Source organism: Sus scrofa, chromosome 14 (genome assembly GCF_054392235.1).
Source record: "Sus scrofa isolate SSC_HxYL_T2T_F1_AM1 chromosome 14, Sscrofa_HxYL_maternal_Yorkshire_Landrace_v2.0, whole genome shotgun sequence".
In the NCBI taxonomy this organism is placed as follows: Eukaryota; Metazoa; Chordata; class Mammalia; order Artiodactyla; family Suidae; genus Sus; species Sus scrofa.
In genome coordinates, this window is record NC_139396.1 from 33,438,685 (window position 1) to 33,459,305 (window position 20,621).

A 20,621-nucleotide genomic window follows, 5' to 3' on the forward strand; every position below is an offset into this window, starting at 1 on the left:
GGAGCTGGCCATATTCATAAACTGAGAATATACATACTTATAAAATACATATCTTCCTCAGCTTGTGATGGGGTTACATCCCAATAAACACATTGTAAGTTAAAACTATCCTGGGAGTTCCCATCATGGCTCAGCAGAAATGAATCTGACTAGTATCTCTGAGGATGGAGGTTTGATCCCTGGCCTCGTTAAGTGTGTTAAGGATCTGGTGTTGCCATGAGCTGTAGTGCAGGTCACAGACACAGCTCTAATCTGGTGTTGCTGTGGCTGTGGTGTAGGCTAGCGGCTGCAGCTCTAATTTGACCCCTAACCTGGGAACCTCCATATGCCACAGGTACAGCCCTTAAAAAAAAAATTCTTAAAAGCTGAAAATGCATGTAATACACCTGACTTATTTTTAAATATGTAGCATAGCTTAGCCTACCTGAAATGTGCTCAGAACACTCAAATTAGCCTAAAGTTGGGCAAATCATCTAACACAAAGCCTATTTTATTTATTTTTTTCATTTTTGGCCAACCTGCAGCATATGGAGTTCCTGGATCAGAGAACATATCTGAGCTGCAGCAACAGTGGACCCTTAACCCACTGTGCCAGGACGGGATCCAACCCATATCCCAGTGCTCTGAAGACACCCCTGATCCCATTGCACCACAGCAGGAACTCTCACAAAGCCTATTTTATAATAAAGTGTTGACTATCTCATGTAGTTTGTTGAATACTGCACTGAAAGTGAAAAACAGAATGGCTGTCTGGATACAGATGGCTGTAGTGTCTTTGCTGTGAACCTTTTTTTTTTTTTTTTGTCTTTTGTTGTTGTTGTTGTTGTTGTTGCTATTTCTTGGGCCGCTCCCGAGGCATATGGAGGTTCCCAGGCTAGGGGTTGAATCGGAGCTGTAGCCACCGGCCTACGCCAGAGCCACAGCAACGCGGGATCCGAGCCGCATCTGCAACCTACACCACAGCTCACGGCAACGCCGGATCCTTAACCCACTGAGAAAGGGCAGGGACCGAACCCGCAACCTCATGGTTCCTAGTCGGATTCGTTAACCACTGCGCCACGATGGGAACTCCCTGCTGTGAACCTTTGTGATTGCCTGGCTGACTGGGAGCTGTGGCTCACTGCTGCCCAGCATCCCAAGAGCGTATTCAACTGCATATGGCTAGCCTGAAAAAAGAACAAAATACAAAATTTGAAATATGGTTTCTACTGAATGTCTATCACTTTCACACCACTGTAAAGCTGAAAAGTTGCTAAGGAGAACCATCCTAAGCTGGGCGTTGCCTGTACAACTTTAAGAGAAAATGTCTAGGAGTTCCCGCTATGGAGCAGCAGGTTAAGGATCTAGTGTTGCCGAAGCTGTAGCATAGGTCACAGCTTCGATTTGGATTCAGTCTGTGGCCCAGGAACTTCCATATGCTGAGGGTGCAGGCTTAAAAAAAAAATAAATGATTTTTAAAAATAACAACAAAAAAAGAGAGAAGATGCCTGGGCAGCTGCTCTCCCCCCAGAATTTCTATATTATTATCAGTGACTAAAACTCCAGGACCAGAAATAAACCTTTGTCTTCACAGTTGGAGATAAGGTATAACGAGCAAATAGCCCTGAGAAGGAGAGTACATAGGGTTAAAGTCCTACCAATATGTAAATGATTGATACGGTGAGAGGAAAAGTTGAGAGGGGGACCTGGAAAAAAAGAGTGCCAGAGACAGGTAATGTGGGGAATGACAAACAAAAGCTTTGGTTACTTTACAATTTTCCCTGAGAGATAACTTCAAACCAGTCCCACGATCAGTGCCTGACCAGAGACAAGAAAATGAGGGCTGGCCAAAACCAAAAGGCTCTTATGGGACCACCTAGCAGCTGAAGGAGACATTACCAGAGTCTAAATCTCTCTTTTCTTCTTGAGTTCATTAAAGAAAAACAGGGGAGTTCCCGTCGTGGCGCAGTGGTTAACGAATCCGACTAGGAACCATGAGGTTGCGGGTTCAGTCCCTGCCCTTGCTCAGTGGGTTAACGATCCAGCGTTGCCGTGAGCTGTGGTGTAGGTTGCAGACTCAGCTCCGATCCTGCGTTGCTGTGTTGCTGTGGCTGTGGCATAGGCCGGCAGCTACAGCTCCGATTCAACCCCTAGCCTGGGAACCTCCATATGCCGCGGGAGCGGCCCAAGAAATAGCAACAACAACAACAATAAAAGACAAAAAAAAAAAAAAAGAAAGAAAAAGAAAAACAGGGACGTTTGAGGCTACTTGTATTTTGTATACAATTGCATTTCACATGTATTTATTAGTTATTGTAATCAGAATTTCATAATGAACTTTTTTTTTTTTCTAGCTTCACCTGTAGCATATAGAAGTTCCCAGGTTAGGGGTCAAATCAAAGCCGTAGCTGCCAGCCTACACCACAGCCACAGCAATGCAGGATCGGAGCCGCATCTGCGACCTACGACCTACACCACAGCTCACGGCAATGCCAGATCCTTTAACCCAATGATTGAGGCCAGGGATTAAACCTGAGTCCTCATGGATACTAGTTGGGTTCTTCAACTGCTGAGCCATGACGGGAACTCCCTATTTATCTTCAGAAATAAATCAATACATCCACAACTCCACCCCTGGCAACCTCCTAATTTCTTCATTTATATATTAAGAACAATTATATCTCAGTTATAGGGTTGTTGTGAGGATTAAGTAAGTACAAAATCCTTAGTCAAGTGCATGACATCGTAGTCATGGCAGCCAATATTATAAAATATCAGAGTGATGTTGAAAAATAATAAGTACGTGGGGTGAATCAATGTAAAAAGAGTAAATGGGCAAACAATTAAATTTACAAGCATAAAATTAGCACATCTCTACATTGACAGGGATGGGAAACACATTCTGAATGACTGAGGTTAGCTCATTTGTTTTCATAGACGCCCACAAAAGGAAACCAAGCTCAGGTCGAAGAACAAATGATTTCAAAGGAATATAAAAGACATTAGGATATAAAATGCTGAAGAAATCTATAAAAGAAAAGATTAAAACTTTTTATCTAGAGATTAAAAAGATAATTACATTGGTTTCTCATTTATTTTCCTGATTACAACAGTCTAAGGTAATTTATATTTGGCTTTGATAAGTGTTTTTTGCCTCGAGGGGTTTTTTCCTTTCTAATTGTATTTTTTTTAGGCTAATAGAAAGTGAATTTGCATTTCCTGAATCCCTACCTATTGAAGGTGGGTCCATGACTCAGAAGAATGCTTAACAGTTGGGGAAAATCTCTTTAGAATTTAAAAGGTGCTAGGAAGAATCCAAAAAGTAAATAACTCACAGAAGAGTTACCTGTACAGGAATTTGGTAATCTCCCAATATCTCTTTCTTTAATTTTAATTTTTTATTATAGTTGATTTACAGTGTTTCAGGTGTATAGCAAAGTGATTCATTTATACATGCATATATATGTATTATTTTCCAGGTTATTTTCCATTATAGGTTATTATAAGACATTGAATATAGTTCCCTGTGCCATACAGTAGGTCGTTGTCATATATTTTATATATTACTGTATGTATCTACTAGTGTGTATCTGTCCCAATAGCCCTTACATCACCTCTCAAGTAAAACAGCCCTAACATTTTAGCCAGGGATCTGATGTGTAAGATTGGGGAGCAGCTAGGACCATTTTCCCATCCTGGCATCATGTACAGTATCTCATTTCACAGTTAGTTCCTTTTTTTTTTTTTCTTTTCATTTTTGGCCGCCCTGTGGCACATGGAGCTCCTGGACCTGAGGTCAGATCCAAGCTGCAGTCGTGACCTAAGCTACAGCTGAGGCAATGCTGGATCCTTAATCCACTGTGTCGGGCCAGGGATCAAACCTGAGTCCCAGTACTCCCAAGACACCTCGGATCCCTTTGCACCACGGGGGGAGCTCCACACGGTTAGTTCCTTTATAATATCATATATTATATGCCATTATGCTATATTATGCTGTACTATCTTATACATACCATAATTATAATTGTATTTTATAATTATTTTAATGCCTTTTATAGGGCTTTCTTGACAACAGAATTGTGAAAAGCCTATTTTCAGAGTAGTTATTACAGGGATTCTTGCTGCACTTTGAGAAAGTGAGGACAGTTGTCACTGCCACTTATCTCACACTGAATGGCAAGGAAAGCTCTGAGCGAGTAGGGGACAAGATGAAGAAAGAAGCTTGTTATTTTTTGCTTATTGGTTATATTATCTTAACCTGGCTGAGTTTCTGAATCTTATTGTCAAACACTTAATTTCACAATTAAAGCAAAAGCATGAATGCATTCTTGGTTTAAAAGTTTCAAATAGGTACTTTCAGAAGTATATATGAAAATCCCCTTCATTCTTCCCCATCACTCCTTTCCCCATTAATAACCACTGTTTACAGTTTGGAGTTAATACATTTCTATGCATTTACATATACATAGTGCCATCAACAGGGAAACAGTTAAATAAATTAGGGTATACCCATCCCACTGAATACTACACAACAGTCTTATTTATTTTATTTTATTTTATTTATTTATTTATTTATTGGTCTTTTTGCTGTATCTTGGGCCGCTTCCGCGGTATATGGAGGTTCCCAGGCTAGGGGTCGAATCGGAGCTGTAGCCGCAGGCCTACGCCAGAGCCACAGCAACGCGGGATCCGAGCCGCGTCTGCAACCTACACCACAGCTCACGGCAACGCCAGATCGTTAACCCACTGAGCAAGGGCAGGGACTGAACCCGCAACCTCATGGTTCCTAGTCGGATTCGTTAACCACTGCGCCACGGCGGGAACTCCTTATTTATTTTAATTTTATTTATTTATTTTTCTTTTTTTTTCAGCTGCACCCAAGGCATATGGAAGTTCTTGGGCCAGGGATGGAATCCAAGCCAGAGCTGCAACCTACACCACAGCTGCAACAAGGCCGGATCCTTAACCTACTGCACTGGGCTGGGGATCTAACCAGCTTCTCCACAGAGACAAGCCAGATCATTGACCCACTGTGCCAGAGCAGAAACTCCTACGCAACCGTTTTAAAAACAAAATATAGCCATAGATGTCCTGATATGCAGTGAACTCCAGAGCGTAATATTTTCTCCAGTCATTTATAGTAGGATGAATATGCCATGATCTATTTATTCAATATACTACTGATACCATTTAGGTTGTTCCCAACACACACACGTGCACACATGCACTGCATTATCCTTGTGCATGTTTTTTCATGTCCCTTGTGATCATTTCTCTAGGCCAGATAAACAGAAGGGGAATTACAGGCTCAAAGATATTTACATTTAAAATTAAATAGTTTTAATTTTAGAAAATATTTATTGAATGTGTGATAGCATCGAGGAATATACAACAAGGAGCATGATAGAACCCTGCTTGCCTGGCTACCCCTGCAGTTTAGCCGATTGAAGAAGATCATTAGTGATCTTTGCAAATATATGTTTCTATGGGTTATGGTAAAAGGAAAGAATAAACAAGACCTTTTAAAAAGTTCGAAGACCTTGAATTTTATCCAGAGTGATATGAAAAATATTTAACTGGCAATGTTACTAACCAACCAGAACAGAAGCTAATCAGCTTTACCAATGAGTACTGGCTGACCTTTAGCCCTGATTATATTAATTTAGCAATTTCCACTAATAGTAAGTGGAATGACAGCACAAATACAATGATTCTAAATAAGTCTTTTTTTCAAGTTGTTGGTAACAGATGTAAAGTTAGTTTAAAAGCATAAATAGAATATGAGAGGAGTTCCAGTTGTGGCTTAGGTTAGGAACCTGACTAGTATTTATGAGGATGCCGGTTCCATCCCTGGCCTTGATCAGTGGGTTAAGGATCCGGTATTGCCCTGAGCTGCGGTGTAGGTCACCAACACAGTTCAGATCCCACATTGTTGTGGCTGTGCCCTAGGCCGGCAGCTAAAGCTCCAAATCAACCCCTAGCCCGAGAACTTCCATATGCCTCAGAAGCAGCCCTAAAAACACACACAAAAAAGATATAATTCATATGCCATACAATTCAGCATTTTAGTATATTCACAAGGTTGTATAGACATTGCTACTAATTCCAGAACATTTTCATTACCCCCCAAAGAAATCCCATACCCATTATTAGTGCTACCTTTTTGTCTTTTCTGTCTTTTAGTATTTGTTTCACTGGTTCTCTTTATTAAATTACGTCTGTTAAAATAACTGGTATGAATCCTCTTTTTTTATGACTGAACCATAACTCATCTGAACAGAAAGTATCAGTCAAACTTCTCAGGCAATGAGCAATCACTCTTTACCTCATGTCCAAACTGAATGTTTTGCGCTCTATGACAATGTAACATAACGTAATATATAAGCAAGCACACCCGAGGCACAGGGAGGTTCCCAGGCTAGGCGTCTCATCAGAGCTATAGCTGCTGGCCTACATCACAGCCACAGCGACGCCAGATCTGAGCTGCGTCTGCGACCTACACCAGCAACCAGCAACGCTGGATCCTTAACCCACTGAGCAAGGCCAGGGATCCAACCCACAACCTCATGGTTCCTAGTCAAATTCGTTTCTGCTGCGAATTCCAGGAACTCCAGAAGTAAGTATGCTTTAGATAGTTACCCATTTTCCGGAGTCCCCGTCATGGTGCAGTGATTAATGAATCCGACTAGGAACCATGAGGTTGCAGGTTCGGTCCCTGCCCTTTCTCAGTGGGTTAACGATCCGGCGTTGCCGTGAGCTGTGGCGTAGGCCAGCGGCTACAGCTCCGATTAGACCCCTAGCCTGGGAACCTCCATGTGCCGTGGGAGTGGCCCAAAGAAATATCAAAAAGACAAAAAAAAAAAAAAAAAAAAAAGATAGTTACCCATTTTCCAAGCAGAGCTCTTCTTTCTTCAAATATCTACAATAAATAAAAAAGAATGGAATGACTTTGTATTTCATAATTCAAAATATCATTACGAAAAAGACATCATTAAAGTATCAATAAATAAATATTAACAATCTCTTCAGATCCGGTGTTGCCATAAGCAGGGGTGTAGGATCCCGAGTTGCTGTGGCTATGGTGTAGGCCGGCAGCTGTAACTCTGATTAGACCCCTAGCCTGGGAATCTCCATATGCCATGGGTGCGGCCCTAAAAAGACAATGAGCAATCTACCTTTTCTTTATGTCAACTGAGTATGTAAAAAGACAGATTTTGTACCTGAAAAGGTGCTTTACTTTTAATCTGGGCAAAGTTTCTTTTTTTTCTGTTTCTCTGTGAACAATATGTTAAATAATAATTTTTTTAAGGTAAAAAGTAAGAAAAAGAATGAAATTGTAAAGTGAAATCAATTTTGGAACTAGAAAGGAGATTAAAAAAAAATCAAAGGAAACACAGGAAAATGGATAACCTCCCCCCAAATATTTCAACATCAGTAGTATGAGGACATGTGAACTTTGTGAATGAACAGCTCTGTTTTTACATCTCAGCGTGGACACACATCGGTGGGTATACATGACTTCTACGCTTAAAGGATTAGACACTTGCATGTGTGTGCCTCTGGGCTTAGAGCTCAGTGTTTATCTGTATAGATTCGTTGTTACACACTATTTAGGACAGAAACTATGTTTTACTCATCTTTACTGCTCAGTGTGGAGCACTATACCTAGCATATCACAGGAACTCTTGTTTGCCGGATTGAATGAATGTGGTTGTGACAAGTGAATATCCTTTGCATATATTGGCAGAATGGAAATGTTATTTATATATTGGTGAGGAAGTGTTTTTCTGAGCATCATTCATTTGTGCATTTGAATGAGTGAGGAAGGCACAAGGAATGTGAAAATGTTTGGCGGAGGAGGGAGTTATGGGGAGAGGAAGCGAGAGAGTAATGAACAGATGTGAATGTCTCTCTCGCTCCCACACACATACCCTCTGCCAGCTTTCAAAATGGGATCGATGTTTTCCCCTTCCTCCCAGTGCTATCTACATTCTCTAGCATTGTAAGAACGTTCCTACTTAGAAAGCAGCTCAGGCCTATTTCTTCCCTTTTTTGGAGGAAGACGAGGAGCTGGTTTTCTGCTTCCCACAGATCATGCTTTCCTTCCTTTTTGAGACTCTCAAACTCTACTTTCAAAGGGCATACAAAAATGGAGATTGAAATTGGTTCAGTGAGGTTCGATTCCTGGCATCATTCAGTGGGTTAAGGATCCGGCGTTGCCGTGAGCTATGGTGTAAGTTGCAGACGAGACTCGGATCTGGCGTTGCTGTGGCTGTGGTGTAGGTCAGCGGCCACAGCTCAGATTAGACCCCTAGCCTTGGAACCTCCATATGCTGTGGGTGCAGCCCTAAAAGCCAAAAAAAAAAAAAAAAAAAAAAAACGGTTCAACCATGCCCTCAAGGTCTGTAAAAATAAATGTCATCTTTGCTACTAACTAGAGAATTTCATACATCATAGGTAGACACACACACATACACACACACTTTAGAGAAGAAAAGGAATATCTCTCTCCCTTTCTCCCTAATGAACTGCCACCTGGGCTACTAGGGCCCTCAAATCACAGCAACAGATAACTCAGAATTTCTAGATGAGAACAGAAGCAAACCTATCGAATACCGAAGATTGAACAAATCTGGATTCAGAGAGTTCCCCTTGTGGTGCAGTGGGAATGAATCCACCTAGTATCCATGAGGATGTAGGTTCGATCCCTGGCCTCACTCAGTGGGTTAAGGGTATGGCGTTGCTGTGGCTGTGGTGTAGGCCGGCAGCTGTAGCTCCTATTTGACCCCTAGCATGGGAACTTCCGTATGCTGTGGGTGTGGCCCTAAAAAGAAAAAAAAGAAAAATATGGATTCAAACATTTCCTAAGTCTTTCTCTTGTGTCTAACCAAACCCCATCAATTATCTAATTCCCATCCTAGCTCACCAGCCCCTTTCCGTGGCCCACTGATCGCCCTCCTCCCAACTTCTACTCCACTTACAGCCCATGCTCTGCCTGGACTTTCTAGGCTTTGCTATTGCTCTCCAGGTGACTCTGTTCATTTCATCCTCCCATGGAGATTACAACCACCGTCTTATAAGCTCCACAGGCTCCACAGCAGGCCCTCAATCAGCACCTGCTGACTTAACAACAAAAGCTTCAGAAGTCATAGAATTCTAGAGCTGAAAGGAATTCTAAGAGCTTATTCTTCAATTCCCTAATTTCAAAGAGGATAAGTGGAAACCCAAAGGGTTACCTTTGGAGATGAGAAAAAAAAAAAAAATCATTGGTTCCAGACTGTCTGTTCAGCCCAACTCTGTACTTAGTTCCTCACTAGAACCCTGATCTTCCCTCTCCTGGCCTCCGGCCCTACATTCTCAGTGAACTGCTGCCCATGCTTTGGCCTGACAATGGGAAAAAAAAAGATTTCCCAAGACCACAACCTCCTTTCAAAAGAAGTTGGGATGACCATCGAGGTGTCCAATGACAGCAGGGGGCATTGGAAGGAAAGGAGCACTGACTCGAAGGGGAGAGGAGAGTCAGCCAGAAGGTAGTGGGAAGGGAACAGGGTGGGAGCTGGGGGTCTTTAGAGGGCCAACAACCAAGTCCAGGCAGGGTCCACGCAAATCCGTTTCTGTACCAAAATGTGTTTAGACTCGAGTAGAAACTGATGGGGAGGTGTTCCCATAGTGGCTCAGTGGGTTAAGAATCCAACATAGCATCCATGAGGATGTGGGTTTGATCCCTGGCCTTGCTCAGCAGGTTCAGGATTCAGCGTTGCCACAAGCTGCGGTGTAGGTTGCAGACTCGGCTTGGATCCCTTTCGGCCTCTAGGCTGGGAACTTCCATATGCCAAAGGAGTGGCCGTAAAAAGAGAAAAGAAAAACTGATAGACTGATAGGGAGATGACAAACAGTAGAAAAACTCAGATCTGGTTCTGACTCTACCCTTGACAAGAAATAATTTGGGACAAATTTAATTGTCGGGTCCTCAGTCAGACTCAGAACCACATATTCCTGGTTTGAAGCAAGTCTTCGTTCCAAAAATTTGAAATCAGGTTTTGCCTCTTACAGAGCTGGGAAACAGTATCACTTCAATTGGAAATATTAAAATGGATCATCTTTCCTTGCAGAATGTTGCAGTCTGTTTACATCACAGTTTACTCAGAGCCTGCTGTTAAGTCAAAATCCCACGGTTGTTATTTTAGTCTGTTGACACTGCACTTGCATATTTCACCATGTGACATCATAACAGTGTAGGAGTAGGACATTTCGGGGCTCCTAAACTATGACTGATGGATGGTAATTAGGTGCTTTTTCACAGAACGCTCCTTTTAACACGGACTGTACTACATGTGTGAATGATACTCAAAAAGAAATGTTGATAACTTTTTTTTTTTTTTCTTTTTAGGCCCATACGCATGGCATATGGAAGTTCTCAGGCCAGGGGTCAAATCAGAGCTACAGCTGCCAGCCTATACCACAGGCACAGCAATGCAGGATCCAAGCCTTGTCTGCAACCTACACCACAGCTCACGGCAAAGCCAGATCCTTAACCCACTGAGCAAGGCCAGAGATCGAACCCACAACTTCATGGTTCCTAGTTGGATTCATTTACCCTGCGCCACGGCTGCGCCATGATGGGAACTCCTGATCACTTTTAATTAAAACACTAGATGACAAAGACATACTTTTAAAACACTCCTCCTCTCAAAGTTCACAATGCCCAAATTCAATCTGTTATATTTGCCTAAGCTGACAGTGCTATATTTTTAGGCATCTACATGTGAATTCAATCTCTCTGCTTAAAGCCTGCTGTGATGTTAAAATCCGGTGACTTTTTTTTTGTCTTTTTAGGGTCACACCCAAGGCATATGGAAGTTCCCAGGATAGGGTTGAATAGAAGCTACAGCCACTGGCCTACACCACAGCCATAGCTACTCAGGATCTGAGCTATGTCTGTGACCTACACCACAGCTAATGGCAACGCTGGATCCTTAACCCACTGAGCAAGGCCAGGGATCGAACCTGCAGCCTCATGGATGCTAGCTAGGTTCATTACCACCGAGCCACAGTGGGAATTTCCTGTGACTTTTATTTTAGTCTGAAACAGTTCCATATTTCACACTTAACTACAGGGTAGAAAAAAGGCGAAATTAAAACAAAAACCAGGAGTTCCCATTGTGGCTCAGTGGGTTAAAAATGCAACTAGTGGAGTTACCATTGTGGCTCAGGGCTAATGAACCTGACCAGTATCCGTGAGGACAGGGGTTTGATCTCTGGCCTCGCTCAGTGGGTTGAGGATCTGGCATTGTTGTGAGCTGTGGTGTAGGTTGCAGACACAGCTCAGATCTGGTGTTGCTATAACTATGGCATAGACTGGTGGCTGTGGCTTGGATTCCATCCCTAGCCTGGGAACTTCCATATGCCGTGGGTACGGCCCTAAAAGACAAACAAACAAACAAAAAAGAGGACCTCAAAATTACACTGATCTTGGTGACAAACGCCCTATTTTAGAAGTGTAGAAAAACCCATGAACTTATTGTACAGACACTTTCTGGCCAGCTGTATCCTCAGGCATCAATTTTTAATCCCTTTCACACACACACACAGTCACAAGGTTAGATCTGGAAGGGACCTTCGAGGTCATTTGATACAATGCATTCGTTTTCCAAGGGAAGGTGGCAACGACCAGTGACATAAGTGACTTGCTGAAGTCACGCAGCAAATCCTTAGTACAGCTGGTCTGGAACCTGTTTTCAGTTCTCTGAGTTATTATTGTATATATATATATATATATATATATATATATACTTTTTTGGCTGTGCCTGCCAGCATGTGGAAGTTCTTGGGCTGGTGATTGAACCCTCGCCACAGCTGTAACCACAGCCACAGCAGGAACTATCAATGCCAGATATTTAACCTACTGAGCCATGAGGAAACTCCTGTATTTTTTTTTTTAATTGTTTTAAAATTTGAAATATTATTACATTATATAAAGTAAAAAACAAAAGCTCTCTCTTCTAACAGACCCCTCTCCCAGCTCCCCATGCCATCCAGCTCTTTGGCAGAAACCACTATTAACAGTCTGGTACATGCATATACACATTCCATGGGTGCATCTATGTATATTAATACACATGCATATGGGCATACACACATGCCAAGATTTTTAAAGATAATTTTATTCCAAACTAGAATCTAAATAAACCAATTTTTTTTGGAATAAAATGGGAGTCCTGAACAAAATAAATATTACCTCTAGAAATGATCATGAAATTTGACAAACCCTATTCCAAAAGCAAAATAAGGCATTGTATGTAACACTTGCTGTGATGAGCTTCCCAGACTCCCCTCGAGGATTGAAAGCTTTATAACCTCACAACGGTTGGGAGTGCTGCTGGCTGACATCGGTGAGCTGGAGTGATCTGCCTTGTCCAAGATCCCATCCACTGAATGGTCAGTATGGAAGAATAAAGGCCAAGCCTCCTGGAGGCAATGCAAGACCCTGAAGGATCTTCAGGGTGTCCTCTGGAGTCTGCAGAGGCCTTGCTGCAATTGCCTGACAGCCCAGCATCTTCCTCTGCTCCAAATCTATGTCCTGTCCTTGCCTCACCCTCCAGGGAACTCATCCTGAGAGCCCTCCCCAATCAAAGTCCTACAGGCCAATCACACGAGCCACTTCTTCCGTAACACAACCTGCAACAGGTAATTAGACAATTGAGATACTTTTTCTCCACAGCTGCTAAATCGATCAAGACTTCTAATTTTTCAAAGAAAGCTTATGAAAATCCAGGCAGCCAATGAATATGTATTTCAATTCAAGTCACTTTTTCACACGTGTGTAAACTTTACAATCCTATGGGAAAACAGATTTCAAAACTAAACAGTGAACTTTTGTGGGGAGAAAGCAGAGAGCTGTTATATAAACTGTTGGAGAACTAAGAGCATTGCAAACAGGTGCTCACTAAATAATTGTTGAGCTGTATTTAAAAAAAAACTGTCAATAGACTTGCTTGTTGCTCACGGCTATATGAAGGCTGGATTTCTCTCTCTCTTTCTTTGTCTCTCCCCTTTTGTTTCTCCCAATGCCTTTTTTTTTTTTTTTTCTTTTTTTCTTTTTTTTCTTTTTAGGGCCGCACCTATGGCATAGGGAAGTTCCCAGGATAGAAGTCAAATTGGAGCTGCAGCTGCTGGCCTATGCCACAGCCACAGCAATGCAGGATCGGAGCCACATCTGTGACCTACACCACAGCTCACGCTAATGCCAGATCCCCAACCCACTGAGCAAGGCCAGGGATTGAACCCAAATCCTCATGGATATGAGTCGGATTCCCTTCTGCTGTGCCACAACAGGAACTCCTCATCTCTCCAATGTCTTGGAATGCCAGGAATGCAAGGTCCTGACTGCCCTTCTCTTGAGCCATTACTCCAGGTTGTGTTGGCAGCAAGGAACCTTGAGGGATGCAGTACTAACTCCCTTTGGGACCAAAAGCAGCCTTGCTTACCGCTTATTATGAAATCAGTGGGTTCTCGAAATTCCCAGCTGTGATGCAAACCCACCATGTGTACAGTATTTACCTGGGCCCTCTGTGTCACTCCCATGGGACCAGGTAGGCAAAGAGAACACAACAAACACGATGCTCATGCCCCCGGCTGCCCTGTGAGTAATAAAGTTCTTCATCTCTGACCAAAGAATCTTTTGCCTTCTACTATGAAACAGTAGTGTCTTCTATGTCACAAGTAACTGGCTAAGTTGTTAGCTTGTAAGTCGGGGAAAACCAAATCCGAGACCCAAGACGGAGAAGGAAGATTTCTAGCTTGAGTGACTTCGTGTAATGTGGTACCTTTAACTGTGGTGGTTGTGGGGGGTGGGGTAGAGATAGGTGTGTGTAAGATAATGAGGTCAATTTTATTGATGTTGATTGCAATTTACTGTCAACTAGGTGTGGTCCTTGTATACAGGTATTGATAACAGGAGTCCACAGACCTGTTGGAAATTCTGCCCCTAACTGAAGCAGGAGTAGAAATTCCCAGAGGTCGGTCAATCTCACACACCAGCATGAGAGCGAGTTTCCCACATTTGCAATGCTTTGTTTGGTGTCTTCTGCTGGTGCCTCCCCAGAATGCAGGTGGAAAATAAACTTCAGGAGTTCCCATGTGGCACACTGGAAACGAATCCAACTAGGAACCATGAGGTTGCAGGTTCAATCCCTGGCCTTGCTCAGTGGGTTAAGGATCTGGTGCTGCTGGTATAGGTTGCAGATGTGGCTCAGATCTGGCATTGCTGTGGCTGTGGCGTAGTACGGCTCCAACTAGACCCTAGCCTGGGAACCTCCACATGGTGCAGGTGTGGCCCTAAAAAAAGACAAAAGACGAAAAAAAAGAAAAGGAAAATAAACTTAGGAGAACCAGAGTGGTGTGAGTCATCAGTTGAGATTTGCTCATTTTGTTTGGTTAATGTTTAGCATTACCCAGTAACCTGAGCAAGAAAAGCTATTTTAGAGGGAACTCCTCATAGATCACCCCCTCCTCTTTCACACCTGTTGATTCCAGCAAAGGACCCATGATAGAAGAAAATGGGCATTTAGGGGGAGAGAAGGAGAGTCACAGTGGAGGAAAGAGCAAATCTAAAACCCTTCTTCCTGGTCAGGAACTGTGTTTTTTGCCAATCTTGGCCATGTAGCAAGGGCTTAATTAAAATTTTTGGAAAAAAAAAAAAAACCTTCATTTTCTTTTATCCATTACACAATCCTAAATAATTCCTGTTCATAGCTTAATAACCAAAATTTTAATACTTTTTTCCCCTTAAGGCATGGATCCAACTGATCACCTACCTGGTCATTCAAGAGCTGATGGTTTAAGGGTGTCCAGGTACTCATCTTTGTCTGCATTTTGGGACCATCTATGTTTTTTGGAGGTGCAAATGCCATCATGAAATAACTGGATATTCTTCCATAAGAAAAACTACACCTACAGAAGAAATGAATCATATAATCTTCAAAATACTAAAAATAGCTAATACCATATAACCTTTTCTTACACTGGGAGAGGGAATGGGGGAGATAACATTTATTGGGAGCATTTTATACATCAAACACTTTATATATATGCTCAATTAGAACTCATAACAACCTGGTGAGGTGGTGGGTTTTAGCTCATTTTACAGAGGCTCACTGAAGTTACATGCTCTCTCCAAAGTTTTAGAGACAGTAAGTGGTGTGACTGGGAATCAGACCCAAGTCTATTTAACTGTTTTATTTTTACTGCCAGAATCACTCCTAAGAACCATAATGGCCATAAAAAAGAAGTATTTTAATTTATAAAATCACAGAGCAGGAGTTCCCGCTGTGCTTCAGCGGGTTAAGAACCTGACTAGTTTCCATGAGGATGCGGGTTTGATGCCTGGCCTCACTCAGTAAGCTAAAGGATCTGGTGTTGCCTCAAGCTGTGGTGTAGGTCACAGAGCTGGTTCAGATCTGGGGTTCTAGCCTGAGACTATAGTTAAGAAGCAAAATGTGCAATGGACAAGGCCAAGACTTTGGAGATGGACAGAGCTGGTGTATCCTGTGCTATTTTTAGATGCTCAGTACTTCATATGTCTGCCTTCACTTGATTAAAGCACTCTAATTTCCATGAGGAATCACTTTTCCCTCATTGTTTAGAGTCAGCTGGGTTGGTTAATTAAGGTGGCCTTCCCTTCTGCAGTCCTGAGACCAAGCTAAGTCAGCTGACTGATGCTGACTTATCCTTACTTCACAGCTGAAGTGATCATTCAAAGTACCATAGGTGCTCTGAGCAAACTGTTAGGCTGTTCTTGCTGCCTCAACCCTCAGAAGACCCTTGTCCTTTCTTCTCCATTTTGTGAGCCATCTGACAGCCTTGCAATAAATCCCCTCTTTTGCTGAAATAGCTAGAATCTATTTCTGCTGTTTGCAACCCCAGTTTTTCACCACATATTTTTGGCCCTGGCTCTAAAACTTACTAGCTAACTTTTTGCAAGGTATTTAATTGATCTGAGCTTCAGTTTCCTCATTTATAAAATAGGATGTACATACTACCTTCAGCTGCTGCTGTGCGAATTAGAGAAAAAGGCTCGTGCAGAGTGCCTGACAGATAGGTGGTCTCAATAAGAAGTAGTTACTTCTTCCAGCCATTCTTAGAACTTCCTGTCATTCACAAAGTACCTCAAAACCTGTCCTTCAGGGGCCACAACAAAATATTTGAAAAGGAAAAATATTTAAAGCAGACTGATGGTATTTTCAATATACATCCTCAGTGTTTCTGCTTATTTGTGACTTTTTCCTCCCTGAAGGTGGATTTCATATCCAAGGGAGTAGTGCTGACTAGCCAGGAGGGGCCCAGGACTTGCCTAGGAGCTCAAAAATTATACTACAGCAGCATATATTGGAAAATTTTTATTAATCATTAGTTGTGGCTGATAGGGGATTCTCCTAAATGTTAGCTTTGAAATTTTGAGACTCTCACTTGTAATAGTCTCTCTCAGGTTTAAGTTACAGCTGAAGATAAAGCCAATGTTTTAAAACCTCAGGGTTTTAAAAAATAGACAACATCTTCCTGAACTTGCCTGCTGCCACCCCTCCCCTGGGATAAGGGGGAACAAGGAGGCTCAGATCATCCCTCACATCTTTAGCTTCTAGCTAAGTTACAAAAGATATAAGAAACGATTTCATAACACTATTTTTATTTTTTGGCTTTTTAGGGCCACACTCTTGGCATATGGAGGTTCCCAGGCTAGGGGTCCAATTGGAGCTGTAGCCGATGGCCTACACCACAGCCACAGCAACACCAAATCCAAGCCGCATCTGTGACCCACACCACAGCTCACGGCAACACTAGATCCTTAGCCCACTGATGGAGGCTAGGGATCAAACCTGCATCCTCATGGATGCTAGTCAGATTCATTTCCGCTGAGCCACAATAGGAACTCCCTCATCACAGTATTATTAATCGGCAGCTCTAAAAGTACATGTAAGCAGTCAAGTTATATATACAAAGCATGGTCACTGAGTCTGGATCTACTCAGTTAAAACCTATATATTTCTTTTTTTGTTATTATTATTTATTTATGTTTGATCTTCTCTATAAACCAATAGTTTTTCATCCTTTTTTTTTTTTTTTTGAGGGCCACAAAATTCTTTTTTTCTTTTTTCTTTTTTTTGTCTTTTTGCTATTTCTTGGGCTGCTCCCCTGGCACATGGAGGTTCCCAGGCTAGGGGTCTAATCGGAGCTGTAGCCGCCGGCCTACCCCAGAGCCACAGCAACGTGGGATCCAAGCCTCATCTGCAACCTACACCACAGCTCACGGCAACCCTGGATCCTTAACCCACTGAGCAAGGCCAGGGATCGAACCTGCAACCTCATGGTTCCTAGTCGGATTCGTTAACCACTGCGTCATGTCAGGAACTCCGAGGGCCATAAAATTCTTTGAGAATATGATGAAAGCTATGAATGTGCTGCCTAGATAAATGCACATGAACATGATATTTTGCTTACCCTGAGTTAAGAACTCCTGCTGTAAACTGAGAAACACTCTCTCTTCAGTCTGCATAGGAAACAACCTAACTCTAGGCACAATTTCTTTTTTCCTTCTTAGGGCCACACCCACAGCATGTGGAAGTTCCCAGGCTAGGGGTCGAATCAGAGCTGCGGCTGCCAGCCTATATCACAGCCACAGTAAAACCAAATCCAAGTCTCATCTATGACTTATGCCACAACTCAAGGCAACATCAGATCCTTAGCCCAGTGAGCGAGGTCAGGGATCAATCCCGCATCCTTGTTGAGGCTATACTGGGTTCTTGACCCACTGATTCACAATGGGAACTCCCCTATGTATAAAGTTTGCTGTTGTTTTTTTGTGACCTCTTTTTCTCTTAATGGCTGTCCTTAAATATTCATCTCTAATTTTTCTTTGGATAAAAGGGAAGAAAAAGGGCCTATGGCCCTTGCCCCCAGTGTGTGGTATTAGTTCCATGTTCAAAGGAACCTGATAAATAGCCACACACCTTCAATCCCACGTTCTTTTTAATTAATTAATTAATTAATTAATTTGTCTTTTTGCCTTTTCTTGAGCCGCTCTAGTGGCATATTGAGGTTCCCAGGCTAGGGGTCCAGTCAGAGCTGTAGCCACCGGCCTCTGCCAGTACCACAGCAACGCGGGATCCAAGCCTCATCTGCAACCTACACCACAGCTCACAGCAACGCCAGATCCTTAACCCACTGAGCAACCCCCAACCCCATGGTTCCTCGTTGGATTCGCCAACCACTGCCCCATGATGGGAACTCCCCTAATCCCACCTTCTAAGCCATTCTTCACACTGCCACCATTATTCAACTTTACTAAGGACCTATTAGGCCTATGTTAGAGGTACTGATATAGAATCTTAGCTATAATCAAGCTTACAGGCTATGGCTAGAAAAGTAGAAAAGGTTTTTTTTCTGACAAATAATTTAAGGTGTACAACATGATGTTTTAATACATGTATACATTGTGAAATGCTTACCACAATCAAATGCTTTAACATATCCATCGCCTTCCCATGGTTCCATTCATGTGTGTGTGTGTGTGTGTGTGTGTGTGTGATGAAAACACTCAAGATCTACTCTTAGCAAATTTCAAGCATATAACATATTCACTATAGTCACCATGCTGTACATGAGGTCTTTAGAGCTTCATCTTATAACTGAAAGTTCGCACCCTTTAACCAATATGTCTGCATTCCCCCACCTCCCAGCCTTTGGTAACCTTTGCATTCTACTTAGGGAGGTATTTTTTTAAAGACAAGTTAATCATATCATTTTTCACTTCCAGAGGCTCCTTCGCATGCAAGTAAGTGTTCACTATGAATTTACCTCCACCTACCTTTTCAGCCTCCTCTTCCTGTCTTCCTTCATGCACTATCTGCCCAGACACACTGAATTTCAGATCAGAGGACATGGTACAAAACTGATGATGCTTCTTTGCTTATGTGATTTTCTGACACTACTCACCTGAATCCTCATCTCAGTAGTATATAAAAAGGTGCTCAATAAATATTTGTTAAATTAACTGGATGAATGAAAATGACAGTAGAGAAGGGGCAGTTTAAGTATTGAAACTAGTGGAAAGGAAGGGTAGAACTCAACATTCGGAATTGAGCACTGGGGTTAGACTCAAGATGATCAGATTTTTATTTGGAAGATTCAGAGAGGAACAGGATTGAATTTCTCTGATAACCCACAGCTCACCCACTGTACAGTCAGTATTATTAGAAAAGAAATCAGTTTTTATCAGGAAATTATCAGGAAATAGGGTGTGGTTAGGTTTAAACATGAATTCATCTTATATTCAACCACGTAAAACCAAAGAAAAACTATAATACAATGCAACGAGCTAGTGCTTGATTGGCATAGAAATAATTAATTGTTGGTTGTTAATTTCTAAATATGAAACACCTAGCACTTTAACTGAAGCTGAAACAGAGCAAAACGTAATTCCCAGGGGCACTGCCAAGGCTTGTGAGAGACCCAGGAAGATCTGAGAGAGGAGCTCTCAAAACAGAGTCTCCATCTTTTTCATGCACTGCCCACTCCTCTCACCTCTTTTAGCTTGTCTTTCTCTTCAAGCCTCTAGCGCTGGTGTTGCCATAGCTGCTGTTTCTTTGACTCCGTCTAGCCCCCACCCCTTTCAGCAGTCCAATCACCATCTATAAATCTTTTCGCTGGCATCCGGGGTCTCTTAGGCAACAATGTGTAGTCTCTTGATTGGCCAGGAGATCCTGCAGGGCTGGCTCCAAAACTGGGCACAGGGATAAAAAAGAAAAAGTGTGAGCGCCAAGAGGACGGGAGGGGCTGCAATCTTCCAACCTAATGCTAGGACCAAGATGCAGCCAATCCTGAAAAAACAGCATTAAAAGACTTCATTCAAGACATGTGTTCCAAATCACGGCAACCTACTGAGCATGCCCAGTTATATCTGTCTGGTCACTCCAGGATTCTGAAATGCAAACTCCATATCTCCGGGTTTTATGAGTGGCCAACAGGTAAGAGAAGATTGGAGGGAAAAGAATTCGGGACAGGTTCAATGAAAGAATAACACCTGCACACAGGAAGTGGAAGGATGTGGGAAAATTGCCCAACGCACAAACTACCAAATGCTTCAACATGAATTTTGTTTCACGTGGATTTATATTTACATTGGATTAAGGAATTCAGGCCGACTGACAGATACACCAGGGATCCAGCAGATGGCATGCCTTAATAAGAATAACTCCAAATTTGGGAAATTTTACAATCTGGTCTAATTTAGTTAATTAAATGTATTGAGCATCCACCATATAATGAGAGGCAGAGTGAGAATGCAAGGATTAAAAATAGAAATCTGGAGTTCTCTTATGGGGTTAAAGAGCCAACACTGTCACTGAAGCAGTTTGAGTTGCTGTGGCTTGGGTTTGATCCCTGGCCCAGAAACTTCCTCATGCCAGGCATGGCCAAAAAGAAGAAAAAAAAAAAAATCTAATGAGGAAGACTGGAAAATGTAATGTAGAAATAACTACTTTAAGGAACCCAGTGATAACTGCTGTGCTAGAACTATAAACAAGTCCTAGAGAAACACCAAGCATTTAAAATTTCAGAAGGTGGAGTTCTTGTTGTGGCTCAGTGGT

The 20,621-nt window shown here is 42.3% G+C and overlaps 1 protein-coding gene across 9 annotated transcripts in view; it reads right to left on the bottom strand.

Moving 5' to 3' along the window:
• The window catches only part of FBXO16 (F-box protein 16), a 55,868-nt gene extending 36,225 nt beyond the window's left edge, over positions 1-19,643 (bottom strand). For 4 of the 9 annotated variants that reach the window (XM_084997794.1, XM_084997797.1, XM_084997795.1 and 1 more), the window contains exons 1-3: positions 19,558-19,643; positions 14,796-14,931; positions 6,863-6,898 (exon numbers count right to left, since the gene is read on the bottom strand). In XM_084997794.1, coding sequence (XP_084853920.1) covers positions 6,863-6,898; positions 14,796-14,894 — 135 coding nt within the window. In that variant the 5' untranslated portion in view covers positions 14,895-14,931; positions 19,558-19,643. Of the gene's footprint in view, positions 1-6,862; positions 6,899-14,795; positions 14,932-18,841; positions 18,881-19,557 lie in introns of all 9 variants that reach the window. The other 5 variants (XM_084997799.1, XM_084997798.1, XM_084997801.1 and 2 more) reach the window with 2 other exon arrangements.
• Positions 19,644-20,621: the final 978 nt, after the last annotated feature.